This window comes from Erpetoichthys calabaricus, chromosome 12 (genome assembly GCF_900747795.2).
Source record: "Erpetoichthys calabaricus chromosome 12, fErpCal1.3, whole genome shotgun sequence".
In the NCBI taxonomy this organism is placed as follows: domain Eukaryota; kingdom Metazoa; phylum Chordata; class Cladistia; order Polypteriformes; family Polypteridae; genus Erpetoichthys; species Erpetoichthys calabaricus.
In genome coordinates, this window is record NC_041405.2 from 23,111,897 (window position 1) to 23,135,086 (window position 23,190).

The window sequence follows — 23,190 nt, forward strand, 5'->3', positions numbered from 1 at the left end:
GCCTTTCAGCTTATGAGTGATAGCACAAACAGGTGTCACACACATGTGCATAGGAAGATGCTGAGTGGACTGAAAGAAGGTAATTCCATGCCAGGCCAGGGTGTGGCGGGGTGCAATAAACTCTTCTTTGTTTCCTCTGCAGACCAGATATGGGAAAACCCGCCTGTTTTCTCTGCAAAGATGTCACTTCCGGTCCCAGCATTCCAAGATGACATCATTTCCGGGACCTGGTCTATAAAGACGCCATTTTAAGTAAATGATTGAGTTCAACTTGAGAACTCGACCTGTGCACTTCAGTTATTTAAAAACAATTGCAGCCAGGTATAATATATGGGTGGCTGCCCCAAACCTTTCTATGTGTCCGAGGCTGAATTATTTCACACAGGTAAGTAATAGGTATGTGAATTCACATTCTGTAGAGTAGGGGTCCCCAATCCAGTACTGGAAGGCTGCAGTGGCTGCACGTTTTCATTCTAACACTTTTCTTAATTAGTGACACGTTTTTTCTGCTAATTAACTTGTTTTGAATTCATTTTAATTGACTTGTTTTTTTAAGATTTGTTCCCCTGAATTTCTTCATTTCTTTCCTTAAACAGAAATCAAATGTGAAGTGAGTGAGCCAACAGAAGACAAACTAAGTCAGGGCCTCAAATTCCCACCAATTTCACTCTAACCAGTTGCTTAATCAGACGCCGATTTTTGTCTGTTAATTAAACTTGTTCTTTAATTCCATAGTTTGTTCCTGATCTCATTATGCAATAGCAGACATTTTCCAAATTGTTGATTTTCTCCTTTCTAAGAGCTCTGGTAAAATGTTTTGTGGACCTGAGCAGATCAACATTCCTGAGACCTTCATCTTTCTTTATTTTCAGATATTGTATGATGGACACCAGTTGTTTTGGCTCATTTTGTGGCTCATTTTGTGTCTTGTTATTGTTTGGCAGCTAATTAAGGAAAAAGAAACAACTAAGGGGTCTGAGCAAGTCAATTAAAATTAATTCAAAAGAAGTTAATTAGTGGCAAAACCACGTCACCAGGGGCCTCAAGGCCGTGCGTAGAATTCACACTAAAACATAGCATTTGGACAAAAGAGGAAATGTGCGTATGCACAAAAAAATCCTGATGCATAAATTTGGGTGTACACTAACCTCCACGTTCTTCCGGCTCTATTCAATAAGGGCGTGCACAAAAAGGCGAGCTTCAAAAGGGCGACCTCAATTGGGCGCAGCGAATAAAGGCAAACGCAACAAAATTATTACATAAAATTTATTAGATAAAGGTAATGATTGAATGTATAAAAAGGCGAAAGCAAGAATATTAAAACATCCAATTAATTAATGCATGAACTTCTAACAAACTATTTCTAAAGTTCTCTATATTTTGTTGTTTTCTGCTCTTACTCATTGTTGTTAATTAATTGGATGTTTTAATATTCTTGCTTTCGCCTTTTTATACATTCAATCATTGCCTTTATCTAATAAATTTTATGTAATAATTTTGTTGCGTTTGCCTTTATTCGCCACGGCCAATTGAGGTTGCCCTTTTGAAGCTCGCCTTTTTGTGTGCGCCCTTATTGAAGGATACCCGTTCTTCCGCTACATAAATCCCGGTCAGCGTGAAAAGTAACGCACATGCACGTGCCTGCCGCCACTCCCCAACTCCTCCCAGAATTACGCCTTTTTGAATATGCAAATCAATATAAATAGCCCTTAAGCTCAGCGTTCTGTGAAAAGACAATGGGAAAAGCACGGGGGAAAATAGAAGAATTTCAGCGAATACCAAGTGGAGACAAGGAAAAAACATACTATTTGTTGGTTTAAACAGTGGTATAACCAACAAAAGGAAGTTATCAAGTGACATAGAGTGTCGGAGAAACTCGAAAGCTTAAGTTCACAAAGTCGCACAGTGCCCGAAATAAAAAAGAAGTTGTTAGATATCAAAGTTGCCGTGAAAAGGCGAGTCGTAGCCCACCGCCTGAGTGAAAGCTTATTAGGGTACAGAGAAAAAAATAGGCACACAGTGGGGAAAAGCACGAAATGTCAACTTTAATCTCGAAATTTCCACTTTAATCACGTAGTTTATCACAGACTTGGGGACGCCTGCTGTAGAGGCTCATGGACCATAAAACAGAGTGACATTTGTCAAAAGTATTTTAAGTTTATTTATGTGTGAAACCATTGCTTTGAGTAATTTTTAGAAAACTGAGCTTTTTGGAAATATATTCAGCATTGGGACAAAAGGAAAAAAATAAAATAATTAACCCTAAAAGAGTTAAGTTGGATGGCCAACCTCTCAAGTGCTTTCTGAAAATCAAAATAAATAATACGATATGAACCTCTCCAATCATATCCCTTTGGTGCTTTCTCATAAAATTCAAGCATATTAATAAAACACGACCTCCCGGTCTGAATCCATGTTGACTGCTAAGTAATCCACCTGTTCTTGCCATGTGCTGCTCAGCCCACTTAGTGGGTTTTTCAAAGGGTTTATATCTGCAATCATCAACATTGTAAAGAAAAGATTGCAATTGAACGTTTGATGTTCTCACGTGCTATAAAACACGAATGTGACTATTGATGATGGCAAGATGGGAAAAAACGTGAACAGCGACCATGATATAGAAGTAAACAGCATGAATTCATATTTCAAATTAGTCCCATCTAATCAGTTTATTTCTTTTACTGCAAACCATCTGATGAATGCCCAGTGGTTTGTAAATAATTTAATTTGTCTTGTTCTCTTTCTCTAATTGCTTTCTTTTTCAAAAACATACATATTTATGGCTGCAGCAGGGGATGGGGGAAGTGGGGGCTTCTTAATTCTAAGGCTTTACACTCACAAGAAATAGTTGAACAATCTGATGCCAAATCCCTTAAAATCAGCGCTGGTAGCTACCTTGTTGTGACAGTGATAAATGTCCCCCATGCACACTTAGTCCTTCTTGTTGAAGAAAATGTCATTTTATTTTCAAATTGGTTCCACAAGGAACAATGCTCATTGGTTTTGATTAAAACCAAAAAAAAAAGGATGAAAGGAGAGGAAAAAAAGGAAAGCACTGTAATTAGATATAAATCGAACTGATCAAAAAGCTTGGCCGGCAGTTTTCAAGGTTATGCAAGAGATGTTTTGCTGAGCGTGCAGTTTGTGAAGGAAGCTCTGTTGGACTTTCCATGTTTGTGCGTAATTAAGAAGGCTCCCACTTAATGATCAAAATCACATATGGCAGTAGAAGTTGCTGTTTATATTTAGCCACTTTATCGCTCCATTTGGAAATTTCTTGTAATTAAAGATAGCTCACACTTACTCGGTGAAGTTTTCTTCCAGGTAGCACCGATTGCGTAAAAGTCCTGCCCACAGTTGAACTCCAATGATACCAAAGATGAAGAAGACGAAGAAACACAGCAGTAAGACATTACCAAGCATGGGGAGAGTGTCCAGCAGGAGGTTTACCAGGATCCGCATACCTAGGAATCACGGAAACACAAAATAGGGATAGGATTATTAGATAGTGGCTGAATTCATTAAGCTTATGGCAGTAGATATTTCATAAGCACAATGTATGGAAATGACCACTTCATATCATAAGAGAAGAGCAGCTGCCACAGAGCAAAAAAGAAGGTAAAGACACAGTCGTCTGTAGCCGTCTGATTGTATTGCAAGTGAGAATATATGAGAACATCAGACTTGGGATGAATGACACGAGGAGTTACATGTAACAGTTACCACCAGACCAACCCCTTCTGAGAGGATTCTACAGGCTTCCCAAGTTGAGGAGTCTTCTAAAAATGATGTGAGTGTGAGAAGAAGCCATAACCAGAATGAACTAGTAGAAGACAAAGGGAGAAGAATTTCTGACCAAACCTGATTGCATCCTTTGATGTGTTGGCTGCACATCTCGGTCTCGATCCTACTGATGGTCAATATGACAGGAGTTTAAGCAAACAGAGGAAGCATTTACTTGTATTCTCTCAAGATTTTATTCTTTTCAGCTAAAACCGATTTCCCTAGTGGTGTTCATGTACTGTTGGCCTTATGGCCTAGCACAATTACGGTTTCCTTCAGGATAACATAAGGGCTACTATGCCTCCTTTGATCGATAATCGGTATAGATGTTAGGTCACTTGAGCTGATTGCACTAACAAAAACACTTTCTTCTTAAAGACATTACGTTACGAAAGTGCCGAGTATGGCGAGAGAGATGTCCGTACATAGAGCAGGATTTGTAAGAGTTGATGATCGGCAAGTGGGCCAAAGCTAAGGAGTGAAAGAATATTGTTTATTAAGGAAGTGAGAGCTAGAAATACAAAAAGGGTCTGGGATTTTTCTCATTAAAGGTTCAAATCTTAGAGGGTCACTTAGTATTAAAGGTAGTGAACAGTCTGTTTTTTTGTAAGAACAGAAAATGAAAGTTATTAGGATATAATTACCTACCACATTTCATAAAGATAAGGAATGGCCTTTTATTGAGGGTTTGCAAATGGGGAAAAAAACTTATTGTAAGATCACTGATTGGGAATGACTTTTATTTGAATTGCAAGAGATTGGGAATGACCTTTAACTAAAAAAAAACTAATCAAAAATTCATTTTTATCGGTAAACTGGAAATTAGGACAGAATCGTTTCATTCCTGCTAAGAGAGTCAAAGAAGTAGAAATTTCAGGTTGACTATTTTACCTGAAAATCTGGGCCTGGGAATTTATGTTCCAGCCTGACCCCAAACAGTAACAAAGTGGGAATGGCCCTTAATTTATAGGGCTGGAAACCATAAATGGTCTTTTCTGAACTGGAAGACACTGTGAATAACAGTTTTTTCATTAAAGGGTGATAACATGTGCATCTTGAAATTCTATATTAACATTTGTAACAAAAGAAATAACTCTGAATATGAAAGAATTAGATGAAGAGAGAGCTAGCACACATACGAAGAAATCGCAAAATCAAGAACATGACCATAACTGGAGACGGAAACCAATGCATGGATAGTTCGTAAAGTACAGTATGGTGAGAAAGCACACTTTGAAGGCCAGAGATCATTTAGCAGGATGAAACGTCAGTCCATCACGCCATCATTTGAAAAAAAAAAAAACACAAGAATTACATTAAGCACATCCTCAAACAATCAGAAGAAGATAGTTTGTGTCACTTATGTAGAAAATATGATGATATCATTGATGTTTTTTGAAACCCTGGCCTATACTTCATATCTATGGCATCAAAATAACTAAAACGTCCACTGGACCCTGGTGGAGGACAACAATATCCAAGTGACAAGTCAATGGTGGAGATGGAGCTTAGAGGAGCATGCTTCATCCAAGATGTTCCCTTTGCAAACCAAAGTCATGATTAATGCCAATCAACTAGCCATCATCTGTATTAGCCTAGTGTCGTCAGCATGTAACATTGGTTCAAATGAAAAGCATAAATTAGAGCATTACCATCAGTTCTGGACTCTGGAAAACACATGCTAAGGTCACCATCCTCAATGCTTTTGGAGTTATTGCTAAATCCATCAAACGTTTCACTCAAAATCTCTTGCCCAAAATCAACATCTCTATTTTATAAACACAAGTGGCACTCTGCATGGCTTCTGCTAGTATTGGGTAGCTCTGAGGCTAATGATCTGCACTGACAATCGTAAGGTTGCTGGTTTGAATCCCATAAATGCCAAAAAGGGACTCTGCTCTGTTGGGCCCTTGAGCAAGGCCCTTAACCTGCAATTGCTGAGCGCTTTGAGTAGTGAGAAAAGTGCTATATAAATGCAAAGAATTATTATTACTATTAATAAACAATAACTAATTCCAGATATTTTATGTTGAGCTGGCATTGACCAGCCTCTCCTAGCTTGAATTGACCTAAATCCTGCAATGTAATCCAACCCAAGCCCTCAGCTATACTCCCTCTCAAGACATGAAACTGAAACGCTGTAAAATAAACATAAAAAACTAGAAATGACATTTAATGTAACTAGGAATGACCTTTCAATAAACTTTAAAACGCTGTGAATAGTTTTAAACTGTTGAGTCAGAGACTGAGAATGGTCTTTTTCTAAACTAGACAGAGACTGATAATAACCTTATATTACAGGGTCTAAAATTGGCAGTAGCCTTGTCTTTTAGGGTCATTTAGACATTAGGAATGGCTTCTTTTAGTAAGATCTGACTTTAGAAATGGCCTTATTTCTTAAACTAAAAAAAAAAAACGTAATTGACCGCTGCAGAGAAATCTGAGAGTAGGAATGGAGTTTAGTTACAGGATCACAAACTGGAGATAAATTACAGGGTACAAATTTGGGAATGACCTTTAGTATGGGGGCACTGTAACTAGAAATGGCCTTTTATTAAAAGTTAGAAAATAGGAATGAGCTTAAATTGCAAAATAAAGGGACTAAGAAGAACATATGGGAGTGCGCTTTCATTGTAGGGTGTTAAAATGAGAATGGCGCTCACATGCAGGATCAGAGACTACAAATAACTTGCAGGGCCTAAAAGGTTTGGGAATGGCCTTTAGTAGTGGGCCTGGGACTGAGAATACTTTTTTGTTAAAAGTAAGAAATTAAAAAGGAATTGGTAAATGATAACGTAAGATCTTGTCCATGACAATTACCAAGGGGGTGATGACATCATTAAGCTCTTACGTTAACTGTAGTATTTGTATACAGTAGATTCAGAAAGTATTCACACCCCCTCACTTTCTGCACACTTTATTGTGTAATATTTATTTATTATTTCATCTTGTAAAGCACTTAGAGCTACATCATTCGTATGAAAACGTGCTGTATAAATAAATGTTGTTGTTGTTGTAGATTTAATTTTAAATGGATCAATTTGATATTATTGCCCATCAATCTACACTTGATAGCAAATAATGACAAAGTTAAGGTATTCAGAAAGGTTTACAAATTTATTAGAATCAAAAACTGAAATCTCTCATTCATATAAGTATTCAGACCCTTAATTCAGTTCTTCATAGAAGTCCCTGTGGCGGCAAGTCTTTCAAGTCTTTTTAGGTAAGTCTTTCTAAGTTTTGCACACCTAGGTTTGGGCAGTTTATCCCAGTCTTACTGGCAGATTCTCTATAAACGCTGTTAGATTGGTTGAAAAGTGTCTGTAAACCAACCTCTTCAGGTCTGCTTATTGATGTTCTAACGTGTTTAACCCACTCCAGGGTTGCAGGGTGTGCTGGAGCTGGTTTGTCTCTTCATCAGACTGTTCAAAATGCAGCTGTCTGGTTTTTAGCACGTTCACACAAATGGACCCACATTTCCTCAGTTTTACACTCACTACATTGGATCTCAGTTGAATTTAAGATCTAGTTCAAAATTCTGGTACTTACTTACAGAGCTATGTGTGGTCAAGCGACCCAATAGATCACAAACCTCCTTCAGCACTACAACACGGGCCATACTCGAAGATCTGATCAGTTAGAGCTCCTTTCTGTTCCCCGCACCAGACGAAACACACGTGGGGATCGTGCATTTCAGGCCATTGCTTCAAGATTATGGAACAGTCTTCCCCTGACATTGAGATCAGCAGTTTCTACTGAATTGTTTAAGCGTCAACTTTAAGATGCATCTGTTTAGATGGGCACTTGGGTGACGCTGTAATCTGTGGCTGTCTTATATTGTCCTTGTTTTGTATGTTGCTTTGATATTTCATTTTATTCTGTGTTTTATTGTTCAGCACTTTGACTTTAGTCTGTGATAGGCATTTTATAAATAAATTTTGGGGAGAAGCTAGAATTTCTAAATGATCTTCATTGTATCGTCTGAAACTGGGAATAACCTTCCACCAAAATGACCTTTCCACTAATTAGATTTTCCACTGTATTGCTTTTTTAAGATAGAGAAGGAAATGTTATATTCAGAGCACTTATTACATTTATTTAGGGTATATGTTGATGCAACATTTATATTGACTAAGCAGTGTAAGGAAGCATCTAAAAAAGCCAAATAGGTTAAATTCAACAGTTTTTACGATAAAAGTTATGCTCAAACTATATAATGCACTAGTAAGACCACATCTGGAGTATCATGTGCAGTTCTGGTAGCCACGCTACAAGAAAGACAGAGCAGCACTTCAGGCTGTGCAAAGGAGAGCAACCAAGTGCATCCCAGGACTTAAAGAAGACACATTGTACTCTGATAGACTTAAATCTGTTTAGTCTTGGGCAGAGGAGACTGCATGAGGACCTAATCCAGGTATTGAAAATCATCAAAAACATTGATAATGTAGATCCAGCAACTTTTTTTCTGACTTAAGGTGAATCACATACTCAAGGACATTAAGGGGAAGCCAGGAAGTTTTTCTTTATGTAAAGAGTGGTGGGACTCTACCGAAACATAAGGTTGAAGCAGAAACCTTGACAACCATAAAGAAAAATCTGGATGAGATCTTGGGACAGCTTGGCTCTTAGCTAAACAAATGGGTGTGATGGACTCCTCTCGTTTGTCATATTTCTTATGTAAATTGTCAGAGAAAATAAATGACTTTTTCATCACAGGTACTGTAGGGTAACTTCTTATTTTAAGGTGTGAATTTAGGAATGACCTTTAACTCAAAGGTCAGATACTGGGCATGACCTTTGATTGAAGGTTATGAGACTGAGAATGACCTTTCACTAAAAGGTCTAAAACTGGGAATGAACTTTAAGTGTATTGAGAATGAAGATGAACTGTAACTGCAAGGTCAGAGGCAATTATGTTTAATTGCAGGGTCACAATTTGGGAATCAACTTTTATTAAAGATGACAAACTATGAATGCTCGAAGATTACTTTTTTTTTTTTTGGTTGTTTTATTTCAGAATCAGAGCTGACAATTTCTTGCTTTGAATCATCACTGTTTATTACAGCCTGATCTATGGAGACGACTTTCATAACAGGGACAAGGAGAGGCAACGATCTTTCATTGAATTGTCACACAGCTGTACTGACGACTTTGGTGAGGCTCTCAGATATGGAATAACTTTATTAAAAGATCAAGAAAAGGAAGGCCTTTGTATTAGATTTGGAGGGGTTAGGGAACAATCTTTCTTCTGAAGCTCGGGCCGGTGTGCCCAGCCTCGGAAGCTAGCCGTGCAACTTTTGGTTTATTTATAGGATTTTTTTTTTGCCTGCCATCTGATTATGTTTGCTCGGCCTCAGAGGCCTTTGTGAATTGTTTGTTTTGTTTTTAAAATTACTTACTAAATTCATCCTAACCAGCCCTCCCTTCAGCATTCCGAATAAACAGTGAGCAAAATAAAGGTCATTCTGGCTTCTATTTATAATGCCTGAGCTGGAGATCGCTGCAAGATGCAGCCTAGTACAGCTCTTTTATTTATTTATATTATTTGCATTATATTATTGCATTCGTTGGAAGTGTTGAGCTCAGATCATTTTTTTAAAACAGATGTTGGTTTATTTTGCTGTATGATGTTATGCCATTCATGTATGTGGTGAAGCGTGTCAGAGGTCTGTGGTGGTGCCCGATTTTCTTTAAGGTACTCAGACTTTATGCGTGTAGGCCAAGAAACTTTTGGGTGTTTGATGAGGAAATTGGCTGGTTGATCGTTCACTTACAAGCCTGAGTGGCACGTCCATTCCCCATTGACACTTCATGGGTCGTTGTTGAAAACATCTGCACTCATAAGGATAAAAAAATGGGGTTGAGTTAGGAGGGGAGAGTAAGAAACTGAGAATGAAGAGAAGGAGACAGTGGCAGAATCGGTGAGCATGTCTGTGTGTGGACAAAAGGAGGTGAGATGGTTCAGTGGTCCTGCGATGGAGTGAGAGAAACAGCACTCCAGGGGTGGGTCGCTCCTATTGAGCATCTGGAGTGGCCAAGTGCTTCAGGGGTCCTGCAGGACTGAAGACAGGTGGCTCTGAGTGTCCCAGTGGTGAGTAGCTGTGGTGGCAGGGATGAGAGTCGGGGAATGGTGGGCTGTGTTTGCCGGCATCTCAGCCTGCTGAGGAGACAGGGAAGAGAAAGAGATACACAGGACCTCAAGAGCAGACAAGTCAATATTCTGGATTTTAACCCATTAATTGGAATTATTTATTTGGTTTTGAACTACCCACAAATACACTGTTTTTATAGAGGACTAGCTGAAATACCCAGCATTGCCCAGTAGGAAAATAAAGTGTTTTTTTTTTTTAATTGTTTGAGAAACATATCTCTCTATTATAAAAGAAAATCTTGAGACGAGATTATTGCCAAGAGATTTTTCAAGTCCCACCCTCCTCTCAACCATTTACAGGTAATGGACCACGGCCACGGTTCTTTCACCTCTCATTCATATGAATGCTTTTGTCAGACACAGTTCCTGCACTTTCAGCTCTTATAAATTTTTACATTTTCCACACTTTAAATTCCCAATTAAAGAAGACTTATTATGTCCAAATCTTATTGAAGAATTTCATCCCGAAGGGTTATCAACAGAAAAAATGAGTACACGGGCAATCCCAGCACCGAGAAACGACGAAGTCAAATGAATTAACGCAAAAATTGCTGATTGGTTACATGGCAAATTGGACTCAATGGACTATGCTGAAACAGTTGGTGGGGATGTTGTGGAAGATGAAAACATCAAATTACAATATCACCTAGAAAATCTACAACCGTTTACACCGTCTGGCTTTCCACCGGCCGAATTACTGTTGAAAGAAGGCAATTTTATTGAATAATTTATGTCTGAGTGATGAGTTGTATTCAAAATTGGTCGAACAATTCTGACATGTGGGTGGCATGGTGGCGGAGTGGTAGCGCTGCTGCCTCGCAGTAAAGAGACCTGGGTTTGCTTCCCAGGTCCTCCCTGCTTGGAGTTTGCATGTTCTCCCCATGTCTGCGAGGGTTTCCTCCGAGTGCTCCGGTTTCCTTCCACAGTCCAAAGACATGCAGGTTAGGTGGATTGGTGATTCTAAATTGTCCCTAGTGTGTGTATGTGTCCTGCGGTGGGTTGGCGCCCTGCCCGGGACTGGTTACTGCCTTGCACCCTGTGTTGGCTGGGATTGGCTCGAGCAGAACCCCGTGATCCTGTGTTCGGATTCAGCTGGTTGGAAAATGGATGGATTGATTCTGACATATAAAATTTAACAGGTGACAAGAAAGGAAATGTAGTACATCTTCCACGGATAACATTAGACACCAAAGGCCATTCGTATTAAAACATTTACAGTTTCCCGTTAGAATAGCTTTTGGTATTGCAATTAACAAATCACAGGGACAAACATTTGAAAAAGTCGGTTTATTTATTAGAGGGAAAGAAATGATATTCACTTACAGGCAATTATACGTTGCGTTGTCATGATGCAAGTTCAAACATGGAATCAAAATTCAATGCAATATTGACAAAAAGTTAATTCAAAAAATTGTTTTTACTGAAGTTTTACAGTAAAAGTGCAAGTTTAAAAAGTATTTGCATGTTAATTTCAAAGCAAAACAGAACAAAAACGTATGACGCAACGAATACCTCTAATGAATCATGAACCAATTTTCTTTCAATTTATTATGTTTTAATATCTTTTACTATGGTTAATTACTCACTGTAATGTAAAATAGTTCTATTATGCATATGTAACAATTCCCATGAAAATAACAGTCTGTTTAAATTGTACATACACTTCCCCATACGTGAGTGGCAGATCCGAGAAGTGGCTTGCGTGTACCACCTGCCCAGGGGTTGGCGAGCGAAGTGAGCAGGGGGCAGAGCCCCTACTAATTAAAAAAAAACACAACTTTAAAAATAAAAATAAATTAACAAACAATGAAGACTCACTAATATGCTTGTCTTATGGTCTTGTATGTATGTTATCATCCAGTTGACGCTCAGAACCAGCCAACTCTATTTAATTTCAAAAGCAACAGGGGAGCGGTGGCGCTCAAACATAAAGAATGCTGGCAGTCACCTCCAGTTCGCCCTCTGGTGGTCGTTACAAATGTCAGCTGGATGATAACATGCATACAAGACCACAAGATCACCCTCCACCCTAGGGTTGATTTCTCCCTACAGTATTTTAAGTTGACTAATGAGAGAAATGTGTACCAAGTTTTATGAAAATCGCTCCTGCCGTTTGGAAGTGATGATGGAACATACATACATACACACACACACACATACATTGACTTTTATATACAGTATATAGATTAGTTATTGAAGACTTGCACTGCACTTGCTTGAAGATGAATTATTTGGAGCTGGATGCACAGAATACTTGTAACGGTTGTCTTTGATAGGTGTGGGTGTCACTGGCAGTTTGCACCTTTCCCCATTCCTGTTAAGGATTGGCTGAGTGTGTAAAGCCCACCAATGGTACATGGGGGGAGGGGGCACCTGGTTCAGAGGGTCAAACAAACTGTACAGGGAGGAGTCAACCTTATGTAAATGTGTGGCAGGAGAAAGGTGGAGGAGAAGGAGAAGAAAACAGCGCCAGACTAAAAGGAGAAGCAGAAGCCATAAAAAAAGGCAAAAGGGAAAACTATTTAACCCGCATAAAAAAAGTCATGTGAACCCGGTTCATTTCTGGACAAATGATTTTCCTTTTCCTGGGAATGAGGTGAAGGCATTCAGGAGAGGACCTGACGAGACAGGACAAGGGACAGTTTAGTAGTACGTTTCCAAGGATAAGGGGTATGTTTCGATGCATCCTTCCCTGCAACAGACTGTAGATGTTCATTTCTAACAGCGAATATTTAAAGAACTCTGATTGCAATATTTTTTTCTTTTCCCTTTCCCATATGTATGTACAGTATTAGTGGCGTATGTGGTTCAGTATTTTGTGTCGTGATTTGTCTGGGTGGGAATCGCTGCAGAGCGATAGTATGTACAGGTGCTGGTCATAAAATTAGAATATCATAACAAAGTTGATTTATTTCAGTAATTCCATTCAAAAAGTGAAACTTGTATATTAGATTCATTCATTACACACAGACTGATGTATTTCAAATGTTTATTTCTTTTAATGTTGATGATTATAACTGATAACTAATGAAAGTCTGGGCTTGGGAGATGCATTAGCCATATCTTGTTATAGTTCTTTCTGCTCAATCCAAATGGGAGCAAAATAAAATTTCCACCTGATCATTGTTAGGTGAACATACCCAAGTCTATTTGGCTTCCAAGAAGAAACAGGCATTAGGAATTGTAGAAGGTGCCATTCTCAACGCATGCCTCACATATTTTCAATGTCTTAAGGCTGAAGTTTCCGATATAGTTTGGTTTACGCCACGTAGTTTAATAGGATTTTCATTGCTGGTGTACCAGCAATAGTTCTAAGACATTTACAGTCAAAGACATGAGTAGGTTTTGATCAGTTTCATAGACATATAAGAGTATTGATCGAATATTAGAATGGTAAATTTTAGCTTTGGTGTTTATAGAAATATCCTTTTGTTGCCAAAATTTCTTACACATTCTAAAAGTCTTATGCGCCTGTTGCAGATGGTATTTTATATCACAAAAAGTGTTTCCATTACTACAGATCTGTCTACCAAGATACTGAAACTGTTTCACAAGTTCTGTGCTCACTCCATTTGTTGATATTACAAAGTTATTTGTATCATATCAGTTGGTTAGGATTTTACACTTTTTAGGGTTTAGGTTTAGGCCACTTTTGATGCTATTTCTTATGTACGGTTGATCACTAGTTGAAGATCCTCTGCATTGACATCAGCGAATGTCAAGTCTGTTAGGTGCCTACTGATAGCACCTGTAGCTGGGAAAGCATCCAGTGCAGCCAGGTTGAAAAGTATAGGTGATAAAATGGAGCCGTGACGTACCCCCCGATGCGTCTTCAAAAGGAGTACTCAACTCCCCCAAATTCTGGAAAAGCAACAGAGATTCAACCCTCATCCTTGCAAAAAAATTAAAAGCATTTTTGAGCGCCATTGCTTTGGCTTTTAAGCAGTAATGAAGAACAAGCAGCCTTTCTTTTCTGTTTCTGTCTACTATCCTTCTCAAACAGCACAGAGATTTGCCTAAATAAATAATGCAGCGGGAATAAAAGTTGGCCGGATCTGGCCCTAGAGGGAATGGCCAGCTTTTCTCTGAATTGAACAGAACTAAATTGGTATGCAGGAGCGGCACTACAGAGGATGAACAATACTTCAAGACGATAGGGTGGGCATTGCCCATTGGCAAGATTGGCAGAAAGTAACGCAAAAAAGAATCCCAGTGATGAATATGGAGTTTGACTTCAGGTGATGTCAAAATGGAAACCGTGAAAAAGGCAGAGGTCATGCGATAAATGAGATGAGGAAGATGACTGCAGGCTTTGCTTCCATTCGTTTATATTTACAATTGTTCAATTAGCAGATGCTTTTCTCCAAAGTGAATTACAAATGATGCCAAAATAATAATAAGGCATGCTTTAGAACTAAAAAGTAAGCAGCCGTTAAACCACTTAAAACACAAGACAAATTACCTTAACTACAAAGTGAACATTGCATCAAAACCTTAGCAATTAGAAAAATATTCACAAAACGGGAAAGTCTTCAAACACATGCTTAGCATCCATTTTTGATGGATACTAAAATTGTGCCCCACACCTTATGACTTCCCCACTAATCACAGGCTGTCTTCTGTTGTGCCCACCAGAGAATCATTACATGAAGTCTTCTGACATTTTTTTAATATTATCCTTCACAGAACATAATAATTCTTTATGTTTATATAGCACTTTTCCTGCTACTTAAAGTGCTTTACATAGTGAGTGGGGGGCCACTTCAACCACCACCAATCTGAATGGTGTGACGGCAGCCATTTTGCGCCAGTATACTGTGATATAGCGGGTCTGCGGCTTAGAAGAAAGGCCAGTTTTTAAATAAATAATCGCCGCACTGGTGGCTTAAATAAAGAGGGGTCTGGCCGGAGCGGTTCTCGGATGCTACGTGATCCAGGCCTTTCCTCGCTTAAGTGCAGAGGTGAGGAATCGTCCATATACGCAATTAATGCCGGGAGTTGCTAATCTGTGCTAATCTGTTGCTAAACCTGTGCCACATCCCCATTATAAATAGGAGAAGCGTGAGTACAGAGAGAGGAAAAAAGACCGAAAGAACGGAGGTTAGAGGAGAAAGGAAGAGAAAGCTGGAAGCTGAAAGCCAGTGCCTGAGCGAGCGAGAGCAGTCTCGCTGTAAGAAGGACTGGCAGCTGGGAGAAGTGAGGCCTAGCAGGGTGTTTGGCCGGCACCCAGGGGCAGACGGATTGGGTCACCCCTGTCGAGTTTTGCGGAGGAGCAGGAGTGACCACGATCGAGGACGGCTTGGCCCGTAAGACCGGGAAGGCAGCGGGAGTCGGAGATTTGGGATCAGAACCCCAGAGTGAGCACCCTGGCCGTCGGTGGAACCCAAGTCTCGGTCCGGGAAAGTTGCCGTAAGGAGCCAGAAGATTGTAGGCAACCGGATGTGGAGAAGGTCAGTAGTAGGTAGGGTTACTCCCCTGGTGCAGAGCCCGGATGGGAGAAGCAGGGGAACCGCCAACTAAAAAAGGCACCGGGTTTTGTTTTTAAAGGACTGCTTCCAGCCATTGTTTTAACTTCATTTTTTTTTTAAAGGATTTAATTATTGGATTTTAGCCTCCACATTTTCACTGTTTTTAATGTATTATTTATTAGCACTGTTTTTGGATTTTATTTACTGAAATAAAAGCACTTACACCTTTTTTGCACCATCCCCTTGGTATGATTGGTGTCCTCATTGTCCAGCTCATCTTGTTACATTACCGGGTTCAAAAAGGTTCCCGATAGGAAAGTGGGAGCGTGAAGAAGAACCCACATCATCACATATGCTTACCACACATTAGCTATTCGGGGGTGAAGTGGTGAGAGACAGTTAACCAGTTAGAGATAATTAGGGGTCCAGAATGACTGGACCATGGTGGGCAATTTAGCCTGGACATCAGGATACACCCTACTCTTTATAAAGAATGCCCAGAGATCTTTTATCAGGGGTGTTCAATAATTTATCTACCTCAGTAGGAAAGAAAAGAGTTTTCAAAAAAATGTTGTTTTATTTTTCAGTATAGTCCGCCGATAGCTCCGTACACTTCATCCACTTTTCCTGCAATGACTTTAACCGCTTTGAAAAAAAATCTTTCAAACCAGGATGTCCCAACTGCCTTGACGTCTTCATCAAGCAAATGCTAGCCTGTCTGGTACGATCCCATAGAAGAACTATTGTAGCACAAACTGCTGAACAACATCATGCTGGCCATGAGCTTACTGCGTGTGGGGCTGAGTAGCCACAGACTGGTTAAGGTGCCCATGCTGACCCCGGTCAACAGCCAAAAGTGCCTACAAATAGCATTATAACTGGACCATGGAGAGATAAAAATAGGTGGTGTGGTCTGATGAGTCACATTTTCTTTTAATTCATCGTGGACAGTCAGGTGAATGCGTGTTGTTTACGTGAGGATGAGATGACATAACAAAATGTGAAAAAAGTAAAGGGGGTATGAAAACCTTCCAAAGGCACTGTATATGATTTTCTAATGCAAAACAGATTTTGATTTCCCTTCATTTCAAGAAGGCCGAGTAGTCTTACAGGGCAGAGATGGCCACCCTGAGGCCTGCCCACAGTAAGAGGTCTGTGCAGAGCTAACTTCATGTTTATTAAACTGCCAGCTGGCTAAGTCCCGATGAGACCAAGTCAAGGATATGTCAAGTGCCAATCGCACCGGCCAACAAAACCTGCATACAGTTTGCATCATGATGTCAAATCTAACTACAAGCAGTGGTGTATGATAGGCAGCATTCCTTCATTGGCGGCAGATTGTGGGATTGTGGGCCTGCAGGCTGTGCTGTTGTAAAGACAGACTGCAGAGAGAGCTCATGGCCTGCCCAACAGGGGTGTTCTGGCATATTCTTTGGGTAATAACAAGAGGCTGAACTCTAGTTATGTCTGTAAAGATGTGGGTGTGCGGTACTATGTCCTGTGCATGCTAGCTCCAGGTTATGTTCTACATCTAGACGGAGACTGCGTGCAGGATGATCTTTGGTACGTTACCGCAATGACTGGACTGACGGCCTTCACTTTGGTATTCCTCATATACTGTAGGCAGAGTAATAGGATGTGTATAGAATCTTGAGACAGGCTGTGATCTAATACGGGCTGAACATCACTTTTTGATTATCAGCATACAGATGGAATTAATGTTGTGTTCAAGTGTGTCTGCATAGTAGATTTTATCTGATAAACACTGTGGAGAGCAGGCTGTGCTAGGAGATGTAATGTTAATACAGAGTGGAAGCTGTGCTCTGAGACATCCTAATCATCATGGCTGCAGGCTGTACTTTGGAATGCTCTAATAACGAATACCAGCTATCTTGTGGAGCATTCAATAATAACAGCAGGCTGCACCCTGGGATGTCCTGCTAACCATGCCAGGAGACTTTCCTCCAGGATATCCTGCTAATCCTACTAAGTAAAGACTTGAGTCTTTGATCTGGTATCTATTAATAATGATGACTGCAGGCTGCCCTCTAAATTATTCTACCAATAATAATAACCAGCCATTCTCTGATAAAGTGATTGCATAACCGCTATCTGGGAGGTCATCATAATAAAGGCCACAAGCTTTGCTTTGACAATAGCAATGACTACAAGTTATGTCATATTATATACTACAAATAAAGGCAACCTATCGATAATGCCAACTGGAAGTACTGTGATATTCCCCACTAACAAATGACTCCATACTTTTCTCAGGTGCAGCTAGCAATTTTGACCCCAAGCTGTCCTCAGGTATGGCCTGACTAATTTTGACTCCAGGCTGACCTTAGGTATGGCTTACTGACCAATTTTGAATCCAGGCTGTCCTCAGGTATGGCCTTCTGATGAATTTTGACTCCAGGTCATCCTCGGGTATGGCCTACTGACTACTTTTGACTCCAGGCTGTCCTCATGTATGGCCTACTGAGTAAGTTTGATTCCAAGCTGTCCTCAGGTATGGTCTACTGACTAATTTTGACTTCAAGCTATCCTCAGGTATGGCCTACTGACCAATTTTGACTCCAGGCTGTACTCATGTATGGCCTACTGACTAAGTTTGACTCCAAGTTGTCCTCAGGTATTGTCTACTAACTAATTTTGACTCCAGGCTGACCTCAGGTATGGCCTACTGACTAATTTTGACTCTAGGCTGTCCTCATGTATGGCATACTGACTAAGTTTTACTCCAAGCTGTCCTCAGGTGTGGTCTACTGACTCATTGTAACTCCAGGCTCACCTCAGCTATGGCCTTCTGGTTAATTTTGACACCAATCTGTCCTCATGTATGGCCTACTCACTAATTCTGACTCTAGGCTGACCTACTGACATTGTGAGATGTAGTGTTAAAAAAATAGCAGCAGGCTGTCCTCTAGGACATTCAGCTAATAATGACAACTCGGTATCCTATGGTTTTCTTTACTAATAATGACTGCAACCTAATAATAATGACTGAATAATAATAAGGCCCTAGTGACCTTAATTCCAAGCTGTGCTCTGAATTGTCCTCCTAATAATAACTACAGGTTATGCCAGACTTTCATCCTGTAGAGACAGAAACCTGTGCTTTGCTGTTCTTTACCTATGTAACACAGGGCTCTGGTGTTTCTTGAAGTCTTTAGGCCATGTTGGTGCTGACCATCAGCTGAAAATCATTGAACAGAGATGGCTGGTACACTGCTCCCTATTATATTTGCCTGCAGTGAATGTTTTCAGAAAGTGCTCTCTATGCATGAACTGCAGATGCGGACTGCAAGTTTATGTATCTCTGGGAAAAGTTGACAATTTCTGGACACAATATTTGAATGAAGAGGAAAGTGAAAATCCAGGATGACACATTTCCACCAGACGTTGAGACAGGAACCTGAAATCTCTCTCTACTTGTGCATTGTGAAAGGCTAGACATGAATTCTGCATGAGGCATATTTCTTTCATAGATAAGCCGAACAGCACAAACATGATGGCTTAGGAAGTCAGGCGTAGTGTACAGATGGCAAATGCAATTTTAGTTTGTAGTAAATGTGATGGATGAATGGATTTACAACAGGGAAACCAACAAATGGTACATTCAAAGAGATGTATGAGTCCTTTTGTTGCTTTGCAGCGATCTACTTTACCTCGGGCAACATTCGGCGACAAGTAAGAAACTCCTAACTTAAAGATGATAAAGGTTCCTGAATATTCAAGGCAGAAGAGCGCGGCAGCAGAACATCCGAGACTGAGTGAAACATCCTGGCACGGGCTGAACGATGCAAGCTAAACACGTCGTAGACGCACTCTTTTATTTTCTTTTGAGTTATAGCTTTTAAAGAACACAAGTTCCCTAGGGTTAAAGTGTTTTTGCTTTTTTTATAAATTACATTTACTGTACTGTATTTGTCTTGGCAAACTGTGATTAATCCTCACCAGGCCAATAAAATGCTTTTAAGTGAAGGGCAAGAGGAAGTTTGATGAGCTGGGAAAGAATATCTCTGTGATGCTCCTCTTTGATTACATGGTTCTGAAAGCTGTAAATACTGTAGACGGTCCTAATATAAAATGTAATCCCTATAAAAGTTTTTCATCCCTTGGAACTCTTATTTACGATTCTGTTACATTACTGCAGTAGCCATGTAGGTGAAGAAGGGAAATGCCAGTGCAAATTGGCACCACCATTTAGAGTAAAAGGAATGATGAACAAACATGTCAGGAGACGCTGAGTACTTTACCACCTTAGAGAGAGAGGACAGCAATAGAGAGGAGCAGGAGATAAGTGTACTCAAATATCCAGCTAAAGTCGTCACCTGGAAGTCTAACAACACTGTTGTGGAGGTTGAAACCCTAAGCAAAAGTTGAAGTCTTACAGCCAGAAAGAAACGTCAAGGAACCAAATATATTTCAACTAGAATACACATCATAATATTAATGTTACTATTAGCAATACATCATTATTATTATTATTATATTAGTAGTAGTAATCCATCCATCCATCCATTATCCATTCCGCTATATCCTAACTACAGGGTCACGGGGGTCTGCTGGAGCCAATCCCAGCCAACACAGGGCGCAAGGCAGGAAACAAACCCCGGGCAGGGCGCCAGCCCACCGCAGTAGTAGTAGTAATGATACATTTTATTTATATAGCACCTTTTCCATGCTCAAGGAGCATTAAGTTTATCCAAATCTTGAATAATTCTGGGATGCACTTTTGCACAGCTGCTCCAATAACATTACAAATAACACACCTCTGGGTTCTTCTGGAAAAGTTACAAAGGCAACAACCAATGCAAAAGTATACAAAAAACAGCAAGGATCACAATATAAAAATCAGGAGTGGTCTCCCCTTGACCTTCTCATATACTCAGATATAGGGATGGATATTTGAGGAGTTAACCGCAAGACAATGATTATATTTTTATATTATATAAATTAAACAACAAGAACAACCCATCCATCCATTTTCCAACCCGCTGAATCCGAACACAGGGTCACGGGGGTCTGCTGGAGCCAATCCCAGCCAACACAGGACACAAGGCAGGAACCAATCCCGGGCAGGGTGCCAACCCACTGCAGTAAAGAACCATCAACAACAAATCAAATCAAATTGATAATATATTGAATAATTACTATAAAAGTAAAGGTGCATGAATAAAAAAGTACCACTTCCAGTTAGCAGAAATAGCCCAAAGGTTGATGGAAATCCATGTTTTACATTTAATACTTGTATATAAAATTTGGTTGACCTAAGTGAAAGCGTACTCAAGTTATCATGTCTATACACAGACACACACACACGCACACACACACAGTCAGACACACAGACATAATTCCAAAACGGTATTTTTAGACTCAGGGAGGTCTAAAACATCGAGATTCATTGAAATGTCGAAATGGAATTTTTGGAGGATTCCAATACTTTCCTGTACTAACTACGGTTAGGGTTTAGATATTAAAGCTAAACCCTAACAATACCAACTGCTAACCTTAGTGTCTATCCTGAAACCATACTGATGTAATGTTCTACAAATAAACTGCGCTCATGGCAGCATTCACACTAAACCCTAACCACTCCAACCACTAACCTTAATGTCCTTCCTAAAACAATACAGACGTCAATGTCTTAAAAATGTGGTGGCATTCACATTAAAGCCTATCCGCTTTGACCACTAACCTTAACGTCCATCTTAAAACTGCAGAGACCATGGTACTGTTCATGAATTCTAACTACTGTCCTAAAAGTGTACAGATGTCACATCCTAAAAATGCACCGTTCTCATGGTGGAAAACTAAACCCTAACCACACCAACCAATAACTTTAATGACTGTTGTAAAAATATACAGATGTCATGTCCCAAAACTGCACCAAGGCCATGGCGCACTACCCCAATACCACAATAATGCCGAAACTTAAACTACTGCCATCCTAAAATTGCACTAACTTTACGTACCACATTGACCCCTAACCATAACCTCCATCCTAAAGCTGCCACCCCACAACTTACCTAATGTTATGTCCTAAACCTGCACTGATATCACAGCTCTATAAATAGATGAGATTGCTGGCTTGGCTGGCAAAGACAGTTGTACCCCAAGAGCAAAGTGGGCATGCACTATGAAGGGAGTGTCACCTGATCAAAAAGAACCAAATTACATTTATATATCAACTCTGAAAGCGAACACTTGCAAAACAAAAATATCTGATGAAAGAACAAGCATTACAGATGTTCCAGATATTTTCATCACTCTTTAATAAGAAAGAAACAATGAGATCCCACTTAATTTGCCTAGTGTGCTCCTAGGAGAAGGCCATGTTGACATGAACCTTCCAGTAATTGGTATAGCGGGTGAAAACTATTCACTAAGAGGAGATCTTATCATTACCGCTACCATTTAGAGAAGGCAGACGGGGCGTGTTTCTGAAGTCATTAAATTAAGACGAAAATCTTGGTGACTCTTTTGCCCCATACTTTCTAAATGTACCTGATTTTAATATATATGTTAATAAGAGGCAGCAGCATTGTTGCACGTTAAACAGTGAAAATGCCAGAGCCTCTAATTTTACTTTGATATAAAAATTACATTTTTATATTAAAAAGGTTAAATTAATGACTGCCGACACAGTACAAAAGCTGTCCACAAAGCAGAAATGGGTCAGCATTACAAGTCCTAACGATACGGGATTATTGAACCAAGTAACATATTTAGGATGTAATTACTGCTAACTACCACTGTTGAGACTGATATGAAAACCAAATGCATGAATGGTGGTCCTCATTGTACTCTTGATTGATTTGGGTCTTATTCGCTGTAATGCAATTTGCAGAAGTAATAAAAAAACGAAACCACTCATAAAGCCAAATTAGGAAAGAATCAATGCACAGAAACTACGTAAAAGGGCCGTGACTCCATTTTTCAGCTGCCACCTTTTTAACTGGAGAGTAGATGAAAAATGAATCAGTGGCTCTATTTTTAGGTTCTGTGTGCAAAATAAAGGCAAAAGGGGGTCTACTTGACACTTCGATTTTCTAATGACATCTTGCTTTTTGTCATATCAATCGCAGGTCCCATCCTGCCGCTGACAGAGGGCATACAGAGCTTTGTTTGTGTAGCATACTATGAATTATTAGGCTACGCTATGTCAGTATCACTGTTACAACTCTGTTTAGAAATTCACTCATTGCATTTCAATCACCATCATACCACTAGGGAAAGATAGGAGTTTTAAATTTTATTTTATAGACTTTTGGTTTAGTAAAAACTGCAATCTTTAACAAAATATTCCCAGGGAGTGAATGCCTCCTGCTGGATACAACTGGCATAGTCGGCAGGATTGCTGCTAAATTATTAGCAATGATGAATTTTTCTTTAAATGGGTTCTTCAGATGATATTGGCATGAGAGGGACCAGCTTCATGTGGGTAGTAGTCCATAGAAACCCGTGACTGTATAAATTTAAATTGACATCTGGGCTACAAGTGGAAAGGGAGCTGGTTTCCATGTAAATGAGAAGCTGCAAAGACAGTTTTTGAAAAAACTGAAATTGTACCATTAGTTGAATCAAGTGGTAGTGATGACAATGCGAACTGATGATTAGACTTTTACATGAATAGTGAAACTGATGCATATGGCACTGTACGACTGTACTGTGCTGGGTGGGATACTCTTTGTAAATTTGTGTGTCTCTGTCATTAGGGGCATTTGAATTGTTCTTTGTCCGACTCCTACACCTGGAACTAATTTGCCTTGGGACCTTCTG

General features: G+C 39.7%; 1 protein-coding gene across 2 annotated transcripts in view; it reads right to left on the bottom strand.

Annotated features, from left to right (window-relative positions):
* cacna1ia (calcium voltage-gated channel subunit alpha1 Ia) overlaps window positions 1–23,190 on the bottom strand; it is an 856,996-nt gene that overhangs the window by 297,576 nt on the left and 536,230 nt on the right. For both annotated transcript variants that reach the window (XM_051935123.1, XM_051935122.1), the window contains exon 6: window positions 3,305–3,464. In XM_051935123.1, coding sequence (XP_051791083.1) covers window positions 3,305–3,464 — 160 coding nt within the window. The remainder of the gene's footprint in view (window positions 1–3,304; window positions 3,465–23,190) is intronic.